This window comes from Ptychodera flava, chromosome 1, assembly GCF_041260155.1.
Source record: "Ptychodera flava strain L36383 chromosome 1, AS_Pfla_20210202, whole genome shotgun sequence".
Classification (NCBI taxonomy): domain Eukaryota; kingdom Metazoa; phylum Hemichordata; class Enteropneusta; family Ptychoderidae; genus Ptychodera; species Ptychodera flava.
The window spans coordinates 38,939,192-38,966,471 of NC_091928.1; the positions used below are offsets into that span (position 1 = coordinate 38,939,192).

Sequence of the window (27,280 nt, forward strand, 5' to 3'; positions counted from 1 at the left end):
ATCATTTCTGGTTTACTGAATAAATTGTGCTCTTTTCTAGGGGCTACGAGTCTCCAAACTCGGCGATACGTGTATGTAGCGGCGATTCGGTTTCCAGACTTCCGGCGATTCGGTTTCCAGACTTCCATTTTCCACCATGTACCTGACCACAAGCCGCGACAGTTATTGCCAGTACGTGATTCGGACCAGACGATGGAAATATGGTCACTGATAAGAAAATATACCTGGCATGATTAAACATAACAAACTACGACGATGCCAATACACAACATCCCATCATATCCGATCCGATCCTATAGTACTAAAACCTGTCGTCAGTTTTAGAGGGGCATGCTTTTACCAGCTTTATCTCTTTGTAGCTGGTTGCTGCTTCTCAGAAAGTACACAATAAACATTGCTTTCTATATTATTATTCATTGAAGTCGAAATTTTCTAAACTTTGATACAATGTTTTGAGGTCGCGCTATGGCAAATTTGGTGACGTGATCCCACTACAAAATTGACGTGACACTTTTTTTTTTTGAAAAAGATAAATTTATTTCAACATAGTCACAAATAAAACAAATCTACATAACTGTGAATGCGTTAAAATTACAATGCGTCTTGTGTGAAAAAACAAATAATTAGCTGTTTGATTACAAAGATCATCATATGAATGCATTCAGGATGCATTCTTCTCCTTCCAGTCTTACAAGGCTTGAAAACTTTGTGATAAAATCCTCAGTTTTGTTCATCATCTTATAAATGAAATACAATGTATTCATCCATGAGGAGAGATGACATTTCAATTGCATGACATAGGATTGAAGGGAAACTTTAATCCCATCAAGAGTAACCGAATTTCGAATATTCCAAACTGTATATTTTACAAAGGAAGTAATACAGTAAATAATGTCAGATGTTGCATTATTATCATTTTCGATTCCTGCAATTGCTAATCTTTTGATATTGATATTATTATCAAAGTTGTGGTTTCTGACAAAGAAAGAAATACATTTCTGCCAGATTTCTTTAACATATTTACACTCAAATAAGATGTGTTCCAGTGTTTCTTCTTGGCCACAAATATGGCATTTCCCATCACTTAAATTGAAAGTTTTGGCCAAGCTTCCTGTGACTAGGCCTCGATGGAAAATCTTCCAATTTAAATCATTTACTGAATTGCTGACAATTTCTGTTGAATTAAGACGGCTTAATAGAGTAGCTTTGTAACTGTCAGTAAGACTTAGATTCTCAGCCCATTTTTGACAAATCTGACCTCTGACTGCATGCCATTTCTTATCAACTAATTTCCAATAAAGTGACTTGGTTTTGACCTCACTTTTTGTCAGACCATAATTCTCTAAGTCTAAGATATCATAGTTTTCTTCATTTTGGATGTTTGAAGAAATGATTTGTTTCCAGGAATCTGGAATAGCATTGAGGAGTGTTTCATATTCTGTTTTGATTTCCTCTTGCACATGTCTATTTGTACCTCCTCTAATTTTTGCAATTATATCCCATTGTTGAAGCCAGTCATTTCTGTCATCATTCCAGATGTCCCTAAGCCTTAAAATTCCACTCTTTGACCATTTGTCATAAAAGAGGACACTTCCTTCATTCTTAATATTGTCGTTATACCACAGAACTTCTCTAAGAAGATTCTGTTTTGATGTTGGCAGATTCACTCTTGTAAGTCTAAGTGACTTCCAGGTATTTAACATATCCCCATACACCATTGGGGTTCGTTTGTTGTTGACTTTGAAATTGAGATGGAGGTAGTGATAATCACTATTAAGTTTATTGTCATAACTCGCTATGAAATATTTTGATAAGCTGGCCCATTTAGGGGTCCCCTTATCTGGATTTTTCTCAAATAGTTTCATAAGCCACTTTAATTGGAGTGCATTAATTTTTTCTTCAATGTCGACAACTTTTTTGCCACAGTCATCATATCTTTGAATGAAAATACCCCTTTTTATAACTTCTCGTTTACCTCTCCAAATAAATTTCCATAATGTACTATTTGCTTCATTAATAATTTCCTTAGGTACGTGATCAAATGATGCCAGGTACCATAATTTTGATGCAGCCAGCATATTAGCTACTATTGCTCTGCCTTTAAACGACAGATTTCTAGTATTCCAGATCTTAAGGCAATTCGTAAATTTTTCCATCACTGTTTTCCAGTTTTCTCTAGATGTGTTACTGTTTCCAAACCCAACTCCCAAGATCTGTAAAACCTTGTTTGAAAAATCGATCCCTTCCACTGAATCAGTGCGGTTTTTAAAACTCCCAGCCCATAAACCTTTGGATTTCTTTTTGTTCAGCTTTGCACCTGTTGCTTTTTCATATTTGTTGAACATTTTCAATGACTGAGTAATGCTTTTCAAATTTCTCAAGTAAAGAGTCGTATCATCTGCAAAACTCTTAATTTTTTCCTCTTGTTTGTCTGGTAGTATGAATCCTGATATGCTGTCATCTCTACGAATATTTTCGGCTAGCACTTCTGCTGACGTGACACTTTTGAGTCATCGTTCCGTGACAGCGCCATCAACGTTGGATGAGCGAAACGAGGTAAGCAGAGAAAACGCTTGTGCAAACGCTTTTGCGACAAAAATGTCTCGTGATTTAATTCACATATATTTCAGTATACATTCGTTATTGTCGACATTAATCTAAGAAATAGCGCTTGCAAAGAGCAAATTAATGTCGGTCACTTTAAGCCTTATGGTATTCAACATCCATGAGATTTTTACCGCGACATTCGATGTCAAGTGAGAGTGCACGTGCACTGTCTTTGTTGGGGGCGCTGTTCAATATTCAAAACAGTAGTTGTACGTCGGGATATTCGGGACGGCAAAATTCGTTGCCGAGTGTTATGGTAACACAGTGACGTACATGCCTTAACAATATCGGCATGTCTTACATACGACAGCGTTATTCATTACCGAGGGACATTCCTGACGTCTCATTTGTATTCAATCTAAAGAATTATTTGTGCATTATATTACCATGCCCTACCCGTCGCATTTCGATTGGTCGAGCTGATCCACGTGACTGACCACAAATACACAGTAATGGTTCGTTTACATGCCCGTGAATATGAATAATAAGATTAACAACTCAAAGTATCGTAACTTTACAGCTCAAACATAAATCATAATCAATCACAAAATAAAATGGAGGACTTGTAGGTCAAGTTGAGATACTTTTTTCTGAAAACATCTCCGGATTTGCCAATTTTTTACAGCGCGCGTGACAGGCGTCGCGTATTGCTCAGTTTCTGGGGCCGAGTTGTCGTTCGCTCCTGAAATTTTCGGAAATTTTGACTGTTTTCTTGGATTCGCTGATAATATAATGGAAATAACAGACTCCGCTCTGACCATTAACGTTTATCTGCGGGCGCGGGCTCGAGGAAAGCCAAATTAACGGGCTCGGCTTGTTAATTTTTGGCTTTCCTCTCGCCCTTGGGCCCACAAATAAACGTTAATGGTCAGCGCGTCGCCCGTTATTTCTATAATCGCAAGCAGGTGAGAACCACCAAGGATCCCTTTCTTTCGTCCATCATAGTGTTTCATCGGTGTTGTTCATAAATTTCACGGTAAAATTGGGGCGCTGCACCCAACACAGCGCATTTTGCTCAAAAATCACTTGTTTGCAAATATTCAATTTTAATTAATTTGTTAACCCAATATTGGTTGGGTTCACCTTTTTGCTTGTCAAGCAGTCGTAAGGTGGGTGATAAAGAATATGCAAAAATGTATGCAAATTTAAATCACCCGATTTCCTGGCTTCTTTCTTCTCCCAATTTCAAGATTTCCAAAGAATTTAACTCTACTCTGGCTGGGTCAAATTTTCTGAAATTTTCACATTATGTTCTTTAAATGCTATATAGCAAAACGACTATTTTGTTTGGCAATTAAGTTCTCATATTTTGAATAAGAGGCATTTTAATTTTGCTAAGCATGATTTCAGTCACTTTTTTTGAATGTCAGTATTTCAACCCATGCCATTCATTCCAGCTTTTGGCCATACAAATTTTGACGTGGGCACTATCCGGTTCAGGCCCCGAGAACCGGATAGTGCCCACGTCTATGAATATTCAGCGTGAACGAGGGCGATAAAACTATAAAGAACGCTTCGGATAAGGCTGGCAGGAACTCAAACAAATTATCTCCTCTAAGTCCCAAATTCTACACTTGGCTCTTCTAAGTATTTCTCTGCACTCCCACCTGGTCAGTCCACAAGGATTGGATTTTTCGATACTTGAGAACGGCGACACCAAACGATGTGTCCCTTGTCCATTGAGTTGAAACGGATACTAGCAAACTATAAAAAATGCACGTTATGTTGTAAAATACCAAAGTCACCATATTTGGTCGAAAATGAAAAGAAATGCGTTGCGACACACGATAATTTCGAGTATTTTAATAAGCCCCATAGTCCCTCAAACCACGGCCATACATGAACGCGCTCGCGTATGTCCGTACGCTCTAAGCTGACATTGAATGGTATGCATTTCACTTCAGCGACGAGTGCTACGCTTGCGATCGTGTCGATCGGTACGACGGTATGGCATGTATCAATGATCCAGTTCAAGTGACTTGAATGACTATATAAAAAACTGTTTTGATGTTTTCTGCTCTGTTATGGACAAGGGTCCAGCATTCACAGGTGCAGGACATTTCGGCCAAGGGGACATAACACTAAAACAAAACTGACCAACTTCGCCTTTTGTAAGTGCTAGCGTTCCCGGGACAAGGATTCGTTCGCCCTTACCCGGGGCCCGTACCTCGATCCCAGCTGTGTACTTAGCCGGCCGTTAACTGTTTTTATATTTTATCTAATGTAAGCATAGTGTAGCCATGTGAGATATATATATGGTCCAATTTCGATATATTGTAGTCTAATTTTGATATGCTGACTTATTCATTATATTAAATCACAGACAAACAGAAAACTCAACTCATTGCTAGCATTGTCGGTCAACTTTAAGAATCATGTCTTAATATTCTCCATTCTCTTCCAATAAACCCGAGACAATTTTACTGACAGAATTACACTGTTACAAACTAGTCTGTTATGATGGATTGTGTATACACTAAAGTTTTCGATTTCGTAAACCAGAATTCAGATCTCTCCGTTCAAGAGATGAAGTTTCTCTTAAAACTCAACGAACAAGACTCAAATTATGATGATCGTTCTTTCTCGTATGTCGCTGTAGCAGCAGCCATAGCTCTCGTACGTTGCGACGGAAAAACTCTTTTTCCGTTGCATGACTTGGGGTTTTCCCGTTGCAATCAATATTCATTCGTCCGGGAAAACGAGAGCTACGACTGCACAGATGAATAGACTTTCTAGTCATATTCGGTCAGCATCAAGTACTGAAGTTTTGAAATCTTGACTAAAGACCTGCTTCTTTGAGAAAACATAGTCATGCGACATGTCAGCGCCAGTGAAAATTTTCTTTATGCTTTGTCTGGAAAACCATAGACCCCGTTTTTAGGGTCTATGGGAAAACTTAGGTGATTTTGCTTAGCTCACGTCTGAAGTTGCACTAAAAATAGCGTTCAGGACCCGATAAACAAAATGTTACACTTGGTGGGGGTGTTTGTGATAAATGGAACGGCCTTTCTGTCCAATCACTGGCCATGCTTGTTTTAGGCGTCAAATTTGAAATTCATTGTTATCAGTGCGTACATATTGACACACACACCCACCAACTCATTAAGTTGGCGAAAGCTCTCGCAGAAATTTGTATGGGAAAAAGCTGTCATGTTTAAGAATGAGGATAGATAATGCAAAATAAAAGTCGTTTTTTCTACATATACTCTTCTTTCAAGTGAAATATTACATTTTAGAAAATAGCGTCAAGGTTTTGCCTAAAATTAATTTTTATCATTAATACCAAAATTGATGTTTTTTACCCCAAATATACACCCACTTCATCCTTCGAGTAAACTACTGCTACCATACTAAACTTAAGAGTCTCTGCTTTCTGAAAATATATTGTATGAGGGGGTTTCCTTGTCATCTTTGATGAGAAATATTGCTTTGAAAAAAAACTGTGTTGGCAACATGCAGCTCCACATGACTTAGGCCTATATGTGTACACACCGCTGTTTAGTGACAGGATGGATCAATAATTATAACTGAACAAAGTTTTAATTTTGGAATTTCAAATTTAGAGGGATTTTCTCAGGGATATATCATCACTTTTGTCACCATGTTTGTGTTCCACATACAAATAAATGTGCAATTCAATTGTTATTACAGCACAGTGGATATTCTAAGAACTACAGACTGTCAGATATTCCATACTCAATGTCATAAATATTGCTGTGCAGTTAGCAGACCAGAATGTAGCAAAACTTTCATAAAAACAGGAAAAAAATCTGCCGCGGCCGCGATCAAGATCGATTCATTCATCCATCTATCCATCCATTCTTCATTCATTCATTCGTTCTTCAATTCCGTCATTCGTGCACTCACGCTTACTATCAAGAGTGGTGACGAATTTACATTGACACAAAATCATAAAAATCATAATTCTCCTTGAATCATAATGGCTCGTTTCCTTGTCCATGATGAATGCTGGAATGTCAGGACAATGGCCTGTGTCGGAGATGTATGTATGTAGGATTCAATTAACACTATAGACCCTGGAGTGAGAGACACCTTCCAATTTACACAACCTATATGCACTGCCGCACACCTAAGGCTGAAACACACTTGCACTCAACGCCACACTGTGTTTTGTACAGGAAATGAAATTGTTTTCCGTGAACTGTTGCCCTCGTTGAATACAAAATAATAAGATGTTGCCATGCAACGAGCGCGGTGTCATCAACCTTCTGTGTAATGGTTTGAAAATTGCAGAAATGTAGACCTTCGTTTTCGGATAGTTGCCATGCAACGAGCGGGATGTCTTTCTGGTGTGAACTTTCAGAAATGCAGTCCACAGTCGAAATTCAAATAGACAAATCTCACAATCCTAAAATTATAAAATCTCTGGAAAAAAACTATACAGCATCGGCAAACGACAATTGTTATCAATATGAACATAAATAAAGTGATTCAATATTGTGCTTCATTAGATTTTAGTTACACTTTCAGCAAATGCTAAAAATTAGGCAGAGATTGTGGGTTAATAAACGGCTGGCGGGAATCTTTATTTATACCTTCAACGAGAATCTAAAACCACTCAAAGACTCGAAAGTGTGAAGAAATCTTGATAAGAGAAAGAACAATGCTATGAATACATAGAACAGTATAGAAGCAAACATAATGCGCATGCGAAGTCTGTGAATATAATGAGATGTATTTAGAGCGAACGCGTTCACCGCCACTTTGGCGATTTGCCAGTAACCATGGCTACCGTAGATCACACGATAATTTAGCTGAAAAATACCTGGCATGAAGGTGAAGTTTACATGCATTGGATGTGACGACGCCATTGTCTCACAGCATGGTCATAGTTCATGTCCAGTGAACGACAATAAATTTGATATGTGACCAATTCTTGCCGGTGACATTCCATGAAACCAATTCAACAACTATTTCATAAAATTGAGTGAGGAAATTCAGATTAGTGCCCTGGAGAAAATACTGTTTATCAAAAATTTCAAATCAAAGAATATAAGTGAATTTTTTGAGTACAAGTAGTTCATTAATTATGAACGTTTGACCATGGAATGTCACAAGGCAAAATTAGAAGAACAATAGTAATACAAAATGCAAAGCTAGAGAACTGATAAAACAATTTACTTGTGGTTGTTTTAATAAAAATACGGGTAAGATAAACAAATTGAATTCAAAACGTCGCGTTCTCGCAATAATTATCATTATTACTTTATTTCAGACTGATTAAAAAAATCGTCCATAAACAATGAAAAATATTATAATATAAAGATAGTCGTTAAAACATGAAAAGACAGGTATTTACGTACAATTTAGTGTGTCCGGTAAAGGTCAATAAACTTTACATTCAAGCCCGTCATTACGTTCGCAAAGTAGATCGATCTGCAAAAATTACGGGTTGCCTTTCTCCCGAGGCTGCTGTATACCCCCCGTCTGAGCGAAAACAGCTTTTACGCTTGCGCAGACACAGCAGCAGCTGGCACGCAGCAGCGACGGTCATCGCTCTTTGACGTCATCAGTCGGCGGGAAAGTGAAAGGGAAATCCCCGATCAGTTCCCGCTTTGTCGTCGGCCAATCAGACTACAACTTACTCAAATAGATTATTATAGTCTTGAGTATCATGTTCTTCGTTGAATATTTTGCCCATCTATAGGAAGTCAATTACAGGGTTCAGGTTCAGAAATAGAAAGTTTGATGTATTCAATACAATTCATCGCCAGACGGGACTTTCCCTATGCAAGAATATGCCCGAAACAATAAAAAAATCGAGCACTGGCCGTACAGAGATTGCGTAAAATCACATTATTGACGTTGATAATGCAATAGACATATGAAAGTCACACAAATTACACAATACAAATCAATGCACTTACTTTACGTACAAATGTCGGCATTCGTTTATTTTTGAGATTTTTAAAGATTTTAAATTTAATATGGTAAAAATGGTAATGTTAAAACTACATTTCACCGACCCTGTCATAGTCGGTGTCCCCGGTCGATTCAGGTATTACTTTCATGCCAAGTACTGCCGCCAGGAAGTGTCCGGTTTCAAACCGCCTCAACCCGTGAAAATCACGGGTAACCCGATTAATTGACATGCATTTATGCATGGATTAGCCATGACGTTTTCATTTTCTATGCATATATGCAGAGCGTAAGCTGTCACTCAAGACAGTGATTGTTTACTTTGGTGACAAAAGAAGTCAAGTATCAGTGTCAATCCTTGAGTGAAATAAAAAATCAAAATCTTTCGTATGTAAAAATGTGAAAGAGGCTCCCCCCTAACTATCCAAAATGTGTTTTGTGTCGAGTTTGTGTTTGATTCGTTTCGAAAATGTGTTCCTACATTCTTATCCGATTGTCTGTCTTAATGAAATGTTGTTTCGCTTCGGATATTTGTAGGGAAGTTTGGATTAGTGTGTACGGTAATGTTTTGTTTGTGTGGGGAAAGCTTATGGCGAGACGCAGCCGGGCCTATGGTGTTACAAAGTTGATAGAGTGGCCCTTTGACGCTTGCGTTTCGAAACCCGAGTGTGGTTTCTCATCAGTCGCAGTGTAGATTCCTTAGTTTGTGTTTGTGAAAATTTATTTTAATGCATTTTAGTGGTCTTGCTCTTCGAGTAGCGAGGCAAGTATATTAATGTTTGGGTCTCGTTGTGAGTCCGTTCGGTGGTTCGGTTTGTTTGTTCTATGTTTCTTTACTTTTGTAAATTTTGTTTAGACTAGTGTGTCTTTTAGATTTTTTGCGGCGGTTTGTGAACTTTTAGGCAATAAGTACGGATTTTTATGGTTTTTTTTGGATCAAGATACTTATAAGTATCATGGTCGATGTGTTTCTTGTCGTACATTTTGTTAAACAGTTCGTGTATTTTGTTTACTGTTTGTTCTGTGTCGTCACTGTCTAGTTGAGTATAATACTGAGTGTTGCGTAATTGCTTTTCGCATTCGTGTACGTAATCTTTTGTGTTGACAATGACGACGATACCCGACCCTTGTCGAAGGGTTTTTATGGTAATTTGTATATTGTTTGCAAGCTGGTTTATCGCGATTCTTTGGGCACGCGACATTTCTTGTTTCCTTGTTTGAAAGGATATCTCTAGAAGTGCAAGTTCAGCAGCTTCAGATAGCTTTTAAGTTCTGTGTTTTTTGTTGTTCGGGGAGTCCAGCTTGATTTTTCCTTGAATGGGTGTTGTTGCGATTGTTTGTGTCTCATGATGTAGCGCAGTCTCACTTTGCGACCATATTTGTTGAAATCCTGAAGCAGTTTTATTCTGCTTGGTTTTGTTGGTGTCGGAATGAATTTTAGGCCTTTGCCTAGTGCTATTATTTCGGTGTTTGTTAGTTTGAGCGATGGAAGGTTCTTGATGAATTTCATGTTGTTGTCGGCTTTTCTTTGGAAGATGGCTGATTTATTTCCACGGCCATTTTGTCTGTTACGGTGTTTTATCATTTTGTTTTTTGTTTTTTTAATGTTGTATTTCTTTTTTGTTGTGTTTACGATTTTTGTTAATTCTTATACAGCATAAACGTTGAATCAGAGAATAATGGAATAAGAACGTTACTACAATTTTACCGTCGTTTGGTCGCCTGAAGTAGCAGTTGGTGTTTATACAAAGAGTACAAAAGAGCGTCATGGATCTGGAGCCCGCTTTTGTTCATCAGCTGATCCCAATTAACGAAGTTCTCCTCCCACTAATCCAGGGAAACCGTACTTGATTGTCCTACGTCATCAGCTAACGCCTCATTATGCTGATTTTATGCCGTATATTTGAATACATAACGAGCCTGTGAAACCGGACAATTCCTGGCGGCATGTTTTCTCATTTTTGTTGGATATTTGAAACATGATGAGAGGTAGGGCTATGCTATTGGCTCTCTCAAAGTGCTGACAAATCTGGTCTTTCACTTTGTAAAATTTCCCTTAGAGTGGCACGATTCGGTAGTTACCATTATGCCGACTTTCACTGGTTAGAAAATTAGGTTCTCTGATTCCAAATGTGATTGTGTGTATGTATATTAGACGCCAGCAGTCGGGAAACTAAAAGCAATACAGTGATAGATAGCCGGCCTGTTTCAGGGTCTGTGCTGTTTGACATAATTTGTGATTGTTACGTCCACGATTATGCGGTACTACATATGGCGCTTGACGGGATCGATAGTACCAAACATGCCTGTTTATGATAAGATGAGGTGACCAGCATTTCGTCGGTGATGTAGACCTATAAATTGCACATGAAAAGGATCCTTGTAGACAATTGAAATAATGTGAGCTGGCTTGCCAAATCAAACGTAATAGACAACAAATAGTGTAAGGGATGCATCACTGAACATTTCTTTCATTTGCTTTCACGTGATGGAGTGACTCAAAAGCCGAAACTAAACTTCTGCTTGCTTTACTTTGCGGTTCTGTTCCGTCTACCCAATGCAATTATTGCATTTTCTGACGAGTTAGTTTGAGAAAGAAAGAGTTTGTTCACAAAGTAACGAATTTATATTTCATTATTTTTAAATGTAATTGATGTCTACGTCGATAGCTTAATTTTTGTTTGATTGTAATTTCATTATGTTAGCATTTGTAACTTTCTGGTCTTATGTCTGCATTTTATAATCATCGACTCAATTATCCTGATTTCAATTCTGCATTTTATAATCACCCACTCAATTATCCTGATTTCACGACAGGTAAAAGTGGAATATCTTAGTCTGCTTATCAGCCTGTCGTCTTAACTGCTCCCTCCTATCTTTGTTGTATGTATGTATGTATGTCCATTAGAACTATGTTTCTGTCTCTATGACAGCTCATATCGACAACAACAATATTAATCTCTCTCTCTCTCTCTCTCTCTCTCTCTCTCTCTCTCTCTCTCTCTCTCTCTCTCTCTGATACACTGTGGTGCGTGTCACTGGTGTCCAACCAGAGATATCAACACTCACAGAAGGTCAAACGACTATTGGGCAACAGCACAGCAATTTTATTTCAAACAGTACAAAATACAAATTCGCAATGCTTTTTCAAAAATAAACAATATATGTTTCTTTCTCTCAGTTACATCTGTCGATGTTATCCGATCATTTTTATCGAACTTGAGAAAAGTTTTAAATCTACAATTAATGTCATGCACACAGAGATTGAGATATATCATTAATTATAATACTTGATCGTTCCCAGCACCTGAATCTTTGCAGACGAGTGGGTACTGTGATCGTAATAAATTGTAAAACTTTGTGAAGAATTTGCCATTCACTCAGCCCCGACTTTAGATCATATTCGAAGTTTAAATTTTAAAAAATGATAAACGGTTGTAAAGATTTTCAATCTAGTAAAATCTGTACTTTTCCCATTCCTCGGATAAATTAAGCTGAAAATTACATAAAATCAACACTGAATTCCATATAAATTACCTTGTATATAAGTCGACATAAATTATTCAAAAAGCAATAATTTAAATTACTGGTATATATATTAGATAAAAGATTTAATTCAACTGCCTCGCGATGTACTTTTCTCTGGATCAACATTTTGTGTGTTTCTCCCTATGTCTTCTTTGGTTACCTGTTTTTCCACTTGATTAATACTAAAAATCGCTCTTTCCATAAATTTTAAGCTTTTGTGATAACTTAAAATCTAAAAATGGCAAGTTTGTGCATTGGAAAGCACATAATAACAAATATGAAAATTAATGGATAAGGTTTTATCGATCTGTTAATTATTTAAGTCTCTAGTCCTGGTAATATTATTTTATGTTAATGATAAATATAGATATGTCGGATTGATGTTGCTAAGTTTTAGAGAAAGACGTGTATGGCGTTCGGGTCAAAAGGTGAAATTGCACACTTTTTTGACAGACGGCAGACAGGAGGATTAAAAGACACATTATAGACATAAACTGTGGAAACAGCCAATGGTATGATTTCAAATTAATCGATGGTAACCTCAACAATTGTAACAGACTTAGCAATATTGTAGCTGTTCAGTTAGACAAATACCTTTAGTTCATATCCGACGTGTTTATCCACAACTCTTGACTCATACTGTGACAGCCATGATGTTTGCTGATAGATAAAACCGACACAGATTAATTATCGCTTCACAGAATATCCAGTAGTAGACATTTTGCTTGAAGTTCAGACAAGAAGTCAAACAACCATGTTTTGTAAATCAGTTTTCAACTTATGAAGCTCAAACTATAACGACACAGTGTTTCTCTTGAAAATCGTTACTGAAGGGTATACCTAAATGAGAACAGCTGCATTTTCAGCCTCCGATTCGCTTTGGTATTTAGAAGTGAGGGCGTTGATGGTAGCATTTTCGGTCTGTTTCTTCGCCTGATCAGCGGACGGCATAACGTTAACATCGGGTGCATGCTCAAGTTTACGCTGACTGTCTGAAACACCTGGCGTGTTCAGTTTGTTAGAGATTTGATTTTCCCCTTTCTCGGTGGGTTTTGTGACGTCACTCTGATTCGCCATGTCAGTGTTGCTGTTATTACTGTCAGCATTTTCTCTGTCTCTGATTTGAACGGAGGCATCGTCATGACGATCAGAGTCGGCGTTCTTGTTGATTTGTACCATTTCTACCTGGTCACCCACTGTATTTGTTTTTGCGTCCATATTGTGAGATGGGTGATCGACTCCCTCGCTTCGGTAACCTCGTATTTCTGTGTTACTTTCTTTCGACGTCGTTCCATCGTTAGCTTCGTTCTGCAAAGCTGTCTTTTCGCTCTCGCTCGGGCTTGGTGTACCGGGCAACCTGAGTGGGTCACTTTTGTCCGGCATCACTGATGAAGAACTTGCATCTACCGACAGACTTTGCTTTCCCTTATCAACAGCAGTTGTTTCATCAATTACACCCGTAGTAGACCCCATCCCGGATGCATATGAAGGGCCAGCAGCTTTCTTTATTTCTTCAATTTCATCATCCATTGTGGTGTTTGGATTTTCGTACGAGTTCGAGGGCTTGACCTCAAGGCGATGAGTGAGAGCGTCCTCTGGTGACGACCCTCTGGTGGGCTGGCACGGACCAATCAGCGTCAAGAAAACCGGGAGAAAAAGGAGGCCGTGAACAGCGCCGATTAATATCACCAAGAACATGGTTTTGAAGAATGTTCGAAATATGTATGATTCAGAACCAGCAAGTGCTGCCACGCCGAGAATTGTAGAGAGAGCGCCCTCTATTATAGGCCATCCTAAAATATGTAACGCTTCTATCGCTCGTTCGTTCCGTTTATTGAACGGGGCGATAACAAAAGCATATGTGATATGTGCTGAGAAATCGACACTAAAACCGATACATATGATTATATTTATCATAGATATGGAATCTAATCTAACATCCCATAATGTCATAAAACCAACAACACCGGTCGAAATCGTAGCGATTGCAAAAGTCACGTATATTGAACAGACTGGGTGAGGAATTAATATCAGAGAGACTACAAACATGGCGGCTGCAGCTATTCCAATATTCTGTATTGTGTTCGGTAACACAGCGAGGTACTGTTCGTAGAATATGAACGCTGGATGATAGGCGAACATCTTGATGTCAGATTTCTCGACAATGCGACGAGCGTCCACCATCATTGCTCGTTCACGATTTGCTGTATTTGTGTCCTTTGAAAAGACGTAGAATCGCGATGACAAAATACTGGTGTTGTCTTCGTTGAAGTTGATGTCAATTTTGTACGGGTGGGCCTGCATCAAAAACCGTTCTCTTAGATACTCTACGAATGACGCATTACTATCGTATGTCAGCCCTAAGATCTTTAGGTAGTCCAGGAAATCTCGCAACCAAGACTGCGTCACGTCGCTGTTGTTATGGAAGTAGTCGCTTTCTTCCAGTTCTCTTGTGACGTTCTCAATCGCTTCTTGTATCTTTGTATCGGAGTAATCAACTTCTTCGTCGATCACTATGGCAACGACTGGCCCGTAGACCTTAAAGTACTCATCTTCCAAGTTGTAGAATGTGACTGCGTACGAGTCATCGTTTGCCAGATTTTTCAGTCGAATTCCTTCCTGCAGCTGCGTGCAACCCCAGATGGCAACGCCTAAATAGATGAAAAATGTTACTACTGTAAGTATTTTGACTGGCATCTTCACTATGAACGGCCCGTAGTGTTTATAAAGGATCCGAGTGACAAAGTGTTCGTTGTCCTCGTCATTCGGCGGCGTCTTCTCCGATGAGCCCCCGGCGCAGAATATCTTGTACCCGGTCGATGGAGCCTCTTTCTTGGGTAGCACCTTCATGCAGGTCATGCAGTGGCGGTTGGCCTCCTCCCGCCTACCGAACAGCGTCATGCACGCACCGAAGAACGTGATCTGGTAGGCGTAGTCGAACAACACCGCTATGCCTGTGTAGATGCAGAATATTCTCACTGACGGGAAATACGTGATGGCGCCGATGAAGAATGCCAGGAGGTCGGTAATACTGGTGATGGTGATCGACATAGCAGCCTCTTTGTACGCATGCCCCATACGTTCTGGAACAGACTGCGTGGGTGACGTTTGTCGCCAGGCAGCAATCATAATAAACATGTCATCCACGCCAATACCTGTGTACCGAATGAAAATAGTAAAGCTGTAGAATTTTATTTAGACCACTATTGCTGTCTTTCACTCATTTCTTCTGCGATGATTTGAATATATTTGTCATCACAGATTGTATGCAATGCAGGTCACGACTGGTAAAGATTGTGGGTACAGATGACTTTATAACAGACCATGCAATAAGTATAAGACTGCATTGGAAAGCTACTGATTAGGAAGGAGTCGCTTATTTTTGAAATTTATGAATATCAATTTTCTCTTTATGAAGTTTTGAACCAGTTATTTTAGAGCTAAGATAATGATAGAGCGTTTAACATTCCATAACCAATCAAAAGCAGTCACTGTAGTTTGCTGCATCTCAGCTATACATGGGCACAAAATATCAACAAATGCACCATAGAGATTCACGTGCGGGAGCTCGTAGATTTCGCGACTTCCAAAAATTCCCTCCTAAAATATTATGCTATAGTAAGTGCAGCAATCAATAAACTTTACAAAAATACACTTTCTGTCCTGTAAAATATGAATTAACAATCTGCATACTAATGACTTAAAAAGTGGGTTTGTCTAAAGCAGACCGCACGCATGTGTAATCAATATAATGTACTCACTTCTCTATCAACGGACACCGCGCCACAAAAGCTGTTCTTATAGGAGGTTGTGTGAATGACGTCCCAACAATGGATGGGGCTAGAATAATTACGTTCAGTCTCCCCAAACTTTTTAGGTTTAGGGAATCACTCGAATTTTGACATACATTTTCAAAATATATTTTATACAAATCGCCATCACAGATAAAGACTGTTGAATAGCGTGTGTATGTGTACAGGTTATCCGGTCATGTTGTGTCTCATGTACGGGTATGGCAACATTTGAGTTCTGGGGTTACGCACTCAACAGCACAATTGCAGCTTGAGTGGAAATATGTCAGAGAATTGATTCTAAAGGAACGCGTTTTATAGACATATAAGTACTCGGTAATGGGCACAAAGGTCTTTACAATCACTGACGTAGCATTGAGGGCGAGCATGTCTTCCCGAAGATTTTTTATTCACAGAAATAGGTAACTAGGCCGGGAGCTTTTCATCGCACAGTGTTTTAAACCAAAGACACAATACAAACTTTGGCAAAATCTTTCCAATTTCACAGGACTGCTATATTACCAAACGTTCTAGGTTAGCTGCTGAGAATATAGATTGCCTGGATAGTGGAAATGCACTGTTTTTGACCTGACTAAGCATATACATGCACGACTATTTTCATCAATAAAGGTATGTATATATATTCAATTTTGTTCAAAACGTTCGGTTAAGGTATTTTTTTCGATTCTCTTTTCAATATCCCTTAACTACATTAACTTAACTATTTTATTTAACTATGTCATTGCAAAGAGGATGCTTTCCTATCAAAACTTATTATTATGACTGACTTACCTAATACGAGGAAAGGCATGGAGGCAACGACGTTAATAAACGGTAAACCGATGTAGCTGCCGACACCCAGGGCTGAGATGACCGCCAAACCAGCAGACAGAACCCCGAGCTGACCGAGGAGCGGTTTACTCCGTACCCAGTCGGCCATGACGCAACATAAAATCGAAAATGTTATCAGAACGGTAAACGTTATAGAGAATAACGGAATAACGCCGAGGCTGCTGTCTGCAAGTTCAATTTCTTGCGTCTGCGATGTAAAATACGCAATGTTTACGTTTTCCGATTCGTATTCAGCTATTCTGTCCAAGAATTCCAACTCCCAAGCTTTGCTTCGTCTCTCGTCGTCATCAGAATCGTACTTCAATAAATAACTCAACTGCATGGCTTTCGCTGATTTCACAGTTTCTCCGTCGTCGTAGAAGTCGACGCCGCCTAGAGCAGTTCCGATGAAAACCTGTACGAACGGCGTCCAGTCGTGAACTGGATATGTAATGTTGATGCTTCCCTCCATGGCGGCATCATTACCATACAAGCTAAGTATGATGTTCTGGTTACACGTTCCGTCCCACTTTCCGCACAGTTCTTCGAACTGGTATCGCTCCCCGTCGTCTGTAGTATTCAGCTTCAAAACATAACTGTTGATTTCTAAAATTTCTCTCAAAACGCTTTCTCTGAGGACGTTACCGCCGTCTCGAGACGTCAATATCAAACGACCGTACCTGCCGAGTCGGTGCTGTCTCAGAGACTGAAATTCATCGTCGTCGTTGAGCGGGAACAGTTCCTCAGACCTAGTTCTGTCTTTCATCGCCTGGCTATCATCAGGAGTGAACAGGTACTCCACATCGGTGTTTTCTTTGAAGAACACCATCCCTGCAGCCAAACCCATGGCCACGAAGATGGGAACTAGCAGGAACGGTAGAGGGTGATGTCCGATGAACCTGCCGTACCGCTGGTAGAGCCTGGCCAAGCGCTGCTCCACGCAGTTAAACTCAAACCTGCACGCCATTCTCGCCTCCACGCCTACCAGTAAAATGGCGGTGAACAGTGTGCCGCCGACACTGTATATGTGCACGGCTATTTCGGAATAATAACACGAAATCACGTGACGCTGAGCTTTCACTGTTTATGGCATCGAACGAGCATCGTCGGTTTGCGAACAGAAATTTGCTATATTGAAGACCAGATATTTCTCATAGACGAGAAACGTGCATGTCTTCAGCGAAATGGAACGCGGAAACATATCGACCGATCTCATGACCGCAGTCCGTAATGGGCCCATATTGGGTTTCAAATATAAATTATATGTCGGCCGCTTTCGCTGAACTAATGAATAATTAATATTGCTCTCAGCTTGCCTTCGGTTTCATAATAATATTATTATATGATAAGCAGACACAGACTACTACAGGATCTGTTCAACAGATCTAGAGGGCGATATACGAAATGTCATATCAAGATCAATGTCATCTACTACATAGCAGTTTTCTAGTTTTTGATACACCAATATGCTTCAATGTCATGCCCTCTAGCGATACAAATACAGAATGTTAGTCACACGAGGTTCTGACTCTGATATTATTATGGCATCAATTTGTTGACTCTTATTGTCTGCTTCGTACGTAATTCCACTTTTGTTCCCCTTCGCTTTGTATCTACCTGGAAGCTACTGCGTTGTCCTCAGGTGAACTTGTCACGAGATCGGACGCATTCTTTTGACAAGGTCTATAAATAGCGATTAGGAAGTGAAAGGACTCGTTTGTGTCCTTGATGCGTGTTCACTCAAGGCAAGGAATTAAACCGTGTATAGACTCTTGTACATTTGAAGAGCACCTGTTAGCAGGGCGTACCCTTGGTTTTACAATCAAATTGTACGCGTCGCCATAGCAACAGCGCATACAGGAGCATGACATGTGACGTATAGTCTCAGTGGACCACAGTCGCTCGGCGCTAGACTGATTTACAATAAAGATAATGGGTTGAATCGGTTGTTTACAGTAAGTATCCTTTACTTACGCTTTGAGGTAGTATGTACCTCGAAAGTGAAAGACTTAAATTTTCGCTCAAATTTTCCTCAAGGACTTTTCTCTTTTATAATCAAGAATAAAAATTGGGGCTTACCGTGCAAATTTTGGTTCTAAAGAAACAAATTACCCAAGATTCACCGCTATTTGAAATCCAATATGGCCGCCATCTCTGTGTTAACTCAATGGACAAAAATAAAATTTCCGATTTTCGAAAAACTAAGACGGTGAAAAGTTTTCTTACACCAAGAGCTTTATATTGAACCCCAACAAGTGGTATATCAGAAAAGAATTGTAAAAGTGTGAGAGTCCGAATATCTGTCCCCGAGGCGCGTTCTACCTTAAACGCCTCGGTTTGCCGTTGTAGTGTTCCTACATAGACGAAGTTAGTGGCTTGTCGATGGCAACTGACTACACGACAATCACATTAAAATTTAATCATTCATGGCAATGAATTTATAAGTCTACAGATATCCATGAACGGACGCACACACAAATGCACACAACGTCACATCGAAAACGTATCGTGTACATCTCCCACTGATGATCGTTACACGTACAGGTGAAAATGCCAAATGTGAGTATGAGAGATAAATTTCGATTTTGAACTACCACTCTGTAGATTTCGAATACTTTTCTGCTAGTTGTTGGATAGGTGTACTCATTCGCACTTTCTTCCACTTTTCTGGCATTGCACACAACCAACACGCTTATAGATGACGTTAAAAGAACACCACACTATATATTTTCAAACAGCAGGGAATCTGAAGTTTATTATGGTAGCAGTAGTTTACTCGAAGGACGAAGGGGGTACATATTTGGTGCAGAAAACCGCAATTTTTGGCATTAGTGATCAAAATTAGTTTTAGTCAAAGACTTGATACTACTTTATGAAATTTAATATCTCATTTGAAACTAGCGTATATGTAGAATAAAAAACAATTTTGTTTTGCAATATTCATTCTCGTTCTTAAATGGCAGGGATTGAAAGACCGACATTCAAAAAATTATTAAATGATATTAGTAAAACTGCGATTACACTTCTTCAAAGTGAGATAAGGCCAAAAAAAGAAAAAGAAATGTTTCTGGTCAGCGCGCGCGTCACTTGAACAACAGCGCGTCACCCTTTTTTTCTGTTTGTGGCCGGCGGCCGTGGCTGACACCAAACCAAAATGGCTGAAGAGAAAGAGAAAATTCTTTGGGGGGCATGATCAGTGACTGCATGAACAGTATATATGTGACTATATTGATAAAACTATACCAGATATGAACTGTAAATGCTCACGTGTTTCATTATATATTGAAGTTGTGTGTAAATTTAAACCGTTGCCACATGTTTGCAACTTCATTGAAATTATTATGATCAACATAATGAACAATAATCACCGCCGATTAATTCTACAAGGTCATGAAGTATACAAATATGTAATTAGCTTAAATAAAAATATTAAGGTTATTTGACTGCTCTTATTGTATCACCACTTTATATCAAGTGTAATTACCATTGGCCAAGTCCTTCAAGCCATATATGCCGAGCTGTGAAAGCTCATTAGATATGCAAATTATAAATTAGCTGACATGAAAATGTGAAATGACTTTCGATATTGTTTTAACCTAGTACCTGGTATAATCATCAATGTACATAGCACGTTTTGCCAACTTTGATCAAGTAAATCCCGGTATATATTCCTAGTAAGCAAAGTTCATTAAATATGTAAATTAGGAAAGCTTAATAATGTTGTATCATGGTATCTGTAATATGTGTAGCAAATTTTGTCAACTTTGGTCAAGTCAATTCAGATATATATCTCTTAATTAGGAAAGATCATTATATATGCAAATTAGGAATTGGCTGAAGAGAAAATGCTTAATGACTTTCACTAATGTTGTATTATAGTGTCTTTAATGTACATAGCAAGTTTCATCAACTTGATCAAGTCAATTCAGATAAATATCCCTAATTATGAAAATTCATTTAATTTCAAATTACGTTTTGGCTGGAGTAAAAATGTCTTTTGACTTTCAATAATATGATATCACAGTATCTTTGATGTATATAGCAAGTTTCAACAACTACAATCAAGTTAATTCAGATATATATCCCTAATTGGGAAAGTTCATTAAATATGCAAATTCGGAATTGGCTGAAGTAAAAATGCTTAATGACTTTCAAAAATATTGTATCATAGTGGCTTCAATACATGTAGCAAGTTTCATCAACTTTGGTCCAGTCATTTCAAATATATATCCCTAATTAACAAAGTTCATGAAATATGCAAATTAGGAATTAGCTGAAGTTAAAACGCTTAATGACTTTCAATAATGTTAAATCATAGTATCTTTAATATACATACCAAGTTTGGTTAATTTTGATCAAGTCAAATCAGACATATATCCCTAGTTAGGAAAGTTCATTAAATATGCAAATTAGCATTTATCTTTCATGTCACCCCTTAATGGTTCCCACTGCTGATATATCCTGGTGTGATCAACATTTGTAGCAAATCTCATCAAATTGTGTGTAGTCGTTTTTAATGTATATCCGTTTTTTCTAAAATCATTAATTATGCAAATGAGCAAAAAGTATGAAAGCCACACCCACCAAAAACTAATCAGTTCTTGCCATTTGCTAACTGAATCTATGTACCAGATTTGATTCTGATCTGATGAGCCGTTTTTGAGATATCGGACCAACAGACAGACAGACAGACAGACAGACAGACAGACAGACAGACACACGGACACACAGACAGACAGACATCGCTGCGACATATGCTCACGTGTGTAAACACGTGAGCAAAAAACTGACCCTCCTCCCTCCCTTGAGGGAAAAAATAAAAAATAAAAAAAAATAAAATAAAATGCGCGTCGCCGCACCATTTTTTAAAGACAGACCTGACCAGAAACATTTCTTCTTTTTTTTTGGCCTAACAGAAGCCACGGATATTAAAATGCATGGATCGTCTTTTCAGATGTGGAAGTAGCAAATAATCTACGGCTCTTCCCTATCCCAGATAGTGAATAATAACAGTTTGTTCAAAGTTGACCGATGTGTTCAGACAATGAACCTTCCCAATATAGTGCAATGCGGTCAGAAGCAGATAGTCGTGAGATGCCAAGCTTTCCAATCATAAGGCTTTGTATTCTACAGCCTCACAAACATAGGTGGCGCACTTGTTTGCGTCGCTGCATGAGTGGAAATCCGTGATCAGATAGATAGATACATAGATTGCTTGCTTGATATAATCATATACCCTATGACATATTTAAGTGTCCAATAATTTCCTTAAATGATTTTTATGTTACAGAATTAAATTAAATGTCATTGCTGAATAAAGATACATTCTAATGGCACGCTGAAGTCCGATTTTAATAACGTGAGAACAAATGGCAGTACCGCTTGCTAAGACTACAGTCGTCATTCAACATCTCAAATAATCGATCATGCAGATATTCTACGTTCTGGAACTCGTATTTAGGATTTCCGGTACCAGGGCTCATTCACGTTCAATCCCACCGATAAGGCATATTGCAATTGCAGCTAGCGAATCACCTGTCGCTAGCTGGCGCTCTTTCCTGGGGTAACTCTAAATATGCAGCGCGAGACGGAGACTGAGTTGCCTAGTCTGGGTCAACATCAAATTGGAGTATGCAAATCAAAAATAGTCTGATAACAGTGCTCTGAGAGAATCACTGCCTGAACGGCGCATATCAATTTCAGCTTGGCAAGTGAAATTTTACAGATACCTGCCCTGCGGACAGGAGAACGTAATTTCAAATTTTTGGTTTGATCGGACTGGCTGCACCTGCTACACAATATACGAGACATACTTCCCTGACGGCATGTACTATTTGGACCCAGCAAGTTTCAAAGTTACCAGTTCTGATGGATGGTATTTTTCAAATTCCTCTATAGTTACTGCTTAGAATTTTTATTTGAACTGATATTGTATCGCGACTTAGAACACCACCCTGTTACCTAGAAGCGTTTGACTATGTCTACCTATCTACCAAAAGTAAATCTCGGTATGACTTGATCAAGTTCAACATGTAAGAACTTCATATAACATTTTCCCTCGCATTATTTCAGAAAGATTCAATGAATCAACCGTCAATAAAGATAGATATAGCTAGTCTGAAACGTACCGATATCGCACAAACAAGTATAGTATCGTTTTATGCACCAGTCTGCATTTCGTGATATTTTTGAAATCATGGTAGAGCTCTGAGAGATAATGCACAGTGTACCACTTGTCGAGCTTAATTCATATATTCTGAGTCATCATAATGTAAATAAAGGCCAGCTATGATGGCATTTCAGTTTATGCTGTTTTCAAAAGCTGTGTTTGATCGCCAAGATTACCCGTATGTTCTCTTGGTCCGTTGTTCCGTCGACAGCGTGCTAAGCTCCAATGCCGTCATGGAAGATGTATGTGGGAAAAGAGAACTGCGGGTAAATGGAGATGCGGCCGATGGTTCGGCGAATAGGATGCAGTCTCTCGTGGAATTCGACACCCAAATTGTTATGTCTGAGTTTCTGTGATATATGTCATCCAAGCAACAAGTATGGAGATAAAACGTGATCAGTTATAAAATCACTAAGCATAAAAGTTATGGTCCGTAATTATCGAGGGAGGGATGATAATCGATATAAAAGTACTACCAAGGAGGCGATATGATCAGAAGAAATATGACCGGGCATAAATTATCTGGTAAATCGACTATGAACGACAGAAATTAAGATTTCATTCCAAGCTGTATTAAAACAGGCAGATGATCTTTTCATAGAATCCTGGTATAAAAACGATGGAATGACGCTTAATTAGAAATGATGAAATGTAAATAAAACTTTATGAAGACTGCAGTACAGGCCTACAATCACCAGGACAAGACATTTAAGAAAGTAGAAACACGCACTAGTCTCCCGTCTGACCCCAGCTGAGGTCATTATAGCGTACCGGCCTCGCGCCTCATCACTCGATCTGTACATAGTCAAGACACAACCCAACTTGCGTACTACGCTCTCTTCATCACCTCACATCGAACGACTGGAAAGTACAATACTGTGCAGACAGGGGTAAGGTATAATTTTCTAAAATTCACCGTCTGGTAAATAAAATTGCTGACTGACTTGAGAAGGAACTTGAACCTGACTGCGCCGCGGCCTTAAAGTAGAAATAGCAGACAGCTGTGGTTTATTTGACCTCTGATTGTGGTGAGGTCGAGGTTAAATTTCTCTGACTCCCGAGAACATTTATGTCTAAATTCTTCTGATAAGTGAATATGTATGCCCGGCATACAACAATTGACCCATCTCTCTTCATCTTCAGGGGTTATAACTTAAAGCTTAATGTGGCAACTAATATACAACGATTCCCAGATATCAGCTTCCCATCTAACAATTTGAGGCAGACGGTATTTGTCTGTCGGGCTGGCAAAAGTTGCGACCTTTGACCTACTGAGAGATTTCATCTTGTCGGCGTAACGAGGAGGTCATTAAATTACATACAAGATCTATCAAATTCTTTTCTTCACTATGTTTATGAATTACAGTTCACCGTATTCATGAAGTCTGGGGATAGTTAATGTTAGTTCTTATACACATATGATATTTATGCACTTGACCTTGACGCAACTTAGTTTGACAAGATTGTGGGCCTCTGAAAATCATTGAGAGTCGGCGACTTTTACAACAAAATATTGACATATGACAATTCTGGATGTTACCTTCAATACAACTGCACCACGATATTCCGATGAAATACACCAGCTATCGAGATTTCCCACGCCGGGCTCGTAACGTGCTCTCGCCAAACCTTGACTTGTCGGCTTCTACGAGTCGCTGATACTTCCCGTTGACCCTATGTAACCCCAGACGAGTTGGAATAGTCACTTTGTATATCCAAGTTCACTGGAACATTCTGTCAAAACAGACATCGTCAGACAGGGTCATCAAGCACTCTCCATTGTCCACAGACAGACATCGCACAATGCCTTCTAGATCGGCTAAAAGGCAAGGGCAGTCTCGTTCTGAGAGCTGACTTCTCTCATTTGGATTGGCTCATTTAAATTTGATAGCCGACCTAAGAGTACTTATTTTTAAACGTTAACACTGATCAGTTTGCACTAACTTCAGCGCGAGTTGCAATCTTGGAATTCCGCTCTGCATTCCGATGATGCTGGTGACGTTGCGTTAGTTGACGGATCATTGTATTACTCTGATGCACAGTAACTTTGAAAACGAGCATTTTTCCAGACTCTGAAAGACCACGGAAACCTACTGACGTAGACCTAGTGACCAACCACTGTATTTTTCAGTGTAGACTACACAGCATGTAGTAAGCTAAGCATAGGCATCCAACCACCACAAATTTATGTATGTGAGCTAGTGTTCAATATTGTACAAGTATTTTGGTTATGGATGGACCAGCTGAATTTGTTTGGTGTCATCTTCTGTATTTTGAAAACTTCAAATTTGGAAGTCATGTTTGTTTGTTTGTTTGTTTGTTTATTTGGGATTTGAAAACACACGGGTCACTCGATATCAAAAATCTTACCTAAGTTTCAATCACAACCCATTTGTGGATTGACCGAGTTTCAGTGTGAGGAATGTAGGTTGTATGGAAACTAATAACTGAGTCTTTGGGAAATAATAAATAAGTTACAAAAACAGTACAGGGTTAGTGGATATCATTAATGGAGATACACTCGCAAATGCACGGGCACTAGTCACACACCCATTAAACATTTAAATGCAATACAATTATGATATCTACCCATCGCTCATGACGAGGATTTAAAGATAACACACGCTCCTCATTTTCCCGGTTCCTGGAGGCGTAATGGGCCATGTGGCTAGAGCAGTGAGCGCACGATCACAGGATGGTGAGTTCGACCCCCCGGCATGGCTATGATGTTGTGTCCTTGAGCAAGGTACTTTATAACTCATTGCTTCTCCCCACCCAGGAGTGATGGGTACCTGGTAGGACAGTGGTTGTAATGTGTGTGTTTAGCTCTGCTGCGCTTATTGGCTGCACATGTGAGATGTTGTTGGCTCCCCAGGGAGTTGAGTGGTATCATATTAGGTCCAGTGCTCAGGGGGTAATATTAATTGTAAAGCGCCTTGATCACATGTACTTGTGGATATGTGCGCTATATAAGGACCCATTATATCAATATAGTGAAGCATTTAACCCTTTCACCCCCAGTTCCCTGTATACAGGTCCAACTTTACCATAGAAAACAATGGATTTGGACAAACCATGGTGGTGAAAGGGTTAAAGTGACTGCTATGAAAAGGGGCTCTTCAGTCTTGTGAGAGCATCGGTTCCAACCTTTCACCGACGATGGCTAGCCAATCTGCTTAGAGATGTTCGTCTCATGAATAAATTGTTACATGAATTCGCGGAAAAGTCTCAATTCGACCGGAAAAGACCAACGGGTTCTACTCTAAAATTTATGAAAAGAGCAGACGGTGTTTTGTCGCACAAAATAATTATTCAAAAACATTTTCAAATTTAGTTACTCCGATATCATATCACAAAATTAGACAGACACACATAAACAAGAGGTACCACATTGACGAGACAGTAACGTCTGGGTAGTATTTGCAGTTTATTAAAAATAAAATCCGAGTACCAAATGAGTCACGCCGTAAATAAGACTTGTGTCAACAACAACAAGGTCAATACTGCAGAACAAGGTATCCATGCTATGCTTTAGTATGATTTATCATTTTCCAAAGGGTACGTTATACATGTATTCACCGTGTCATGAAACTCTCAGATAAGACTGATTTCTACAATCAGGACAGTGTTGCCCGTTGTTCTTTTAATTTGCCATATAAAACATAGAAAATAACAAAGAAAACATTGTGTAACGACAATAAGATAACAAGAGATAACATTCGTAGTAAATGACTCTCTATCAAGCTTCTTATATAAGCAATGTCATTTGTCCAAAGGAAATTTTATGTAAATGATATGTAGCTGACAAACAGTTAAAACACTATCACACTTGACTGCAAAGAAACCCTATTGAAATACAGGTACATTGATTTTGTAAATGACACAAAAACTTTAAAACGTTCCGTTTAATACGAATATACATTGCTTCCTATTTATCTATTGCAACCGTTAGTATTCTCAAAGAATACAGCCGATTCCGAGTTTGAAGAGTGTACTGAAATTTCTTAAAAGCACTTTACTTTACTGTTGATAAACGTTGCAACATTATATTATCATTCAACTAGGGAAATGATCCGTCTTCACTTCTATTGTTGTACATGTAAAAAGACTTTGTAAACCAAACAAAAAAGAAAAATAAACGTATTATGTAATTTCTGCCATCTTTCTTCAAAGTGCAATGATTATCAAAATAGTTCGAATTGTGCTAATAGCCTCCTCAAACAGCATACTTTATTGCAGAGTTGGTCAATGAATACTGTCCTGTTTATGATATCAATTTTTTTGGAATTTTTCCTGAATATGAATATAATTTCGAAATCTTTTTACAAAGCTTCGTGTTAGCCATACATGTATTTTGTTGTATCCTAAAAATCATTTCTGCTTTAAATTTACCAGCACATCACTTCAAGTTTGCGAGTACAATAAAATCGTCAAAGTAATATGAAAATGTATGGAATATTTAGGTTTGTGCGAT

The 27,280-nt window shown here is 38.8% G+C and overlaps 2 protein-coding genes across 2 annotated transcripts in view; both read right to left on the minus strand.

The window, feature by feature from the left end:
* LOC139136891 (ankyrin-1-like) overlaps window positions 1-24,651 on the minus strand; it is a 50,477-nt gene extending 25,826 nt beyond the window's left edge. The window contains exon 1 of the mRNA XM_070704746.1: window positions 24,347-24,651. The gene's annotated coding sequence lies outside the window, so the exon portion shown is untranslated. The remainder of the gene's footprint in view (window positions 1-24,346) is intronic.
* LOC139136836 (patched domain-containing protein 3-like) lies at window positions 11,572-17,893 on the minus strand. The gene is made up of 2 exons (XM_070704673.1): window positions 16,599-17,893; window positions 11,572-15,170 (listed from the first exon to the last, which is right to left on the minus strand). Exons 1-2 carry the CDS (start codon window positions 17,602-17,604, stop codon window positions 12,856-12,858), a joined length of 3,321 nt encoding a protein of 1,106 aa, XP_070560774.1. The 5' UTR covers window positions 17,605-17,893; the 3' UTR covers window positions 11,572-12,855.
* Window positions 24,652-27,280: the final 2,629 nt, after the last annotated feature.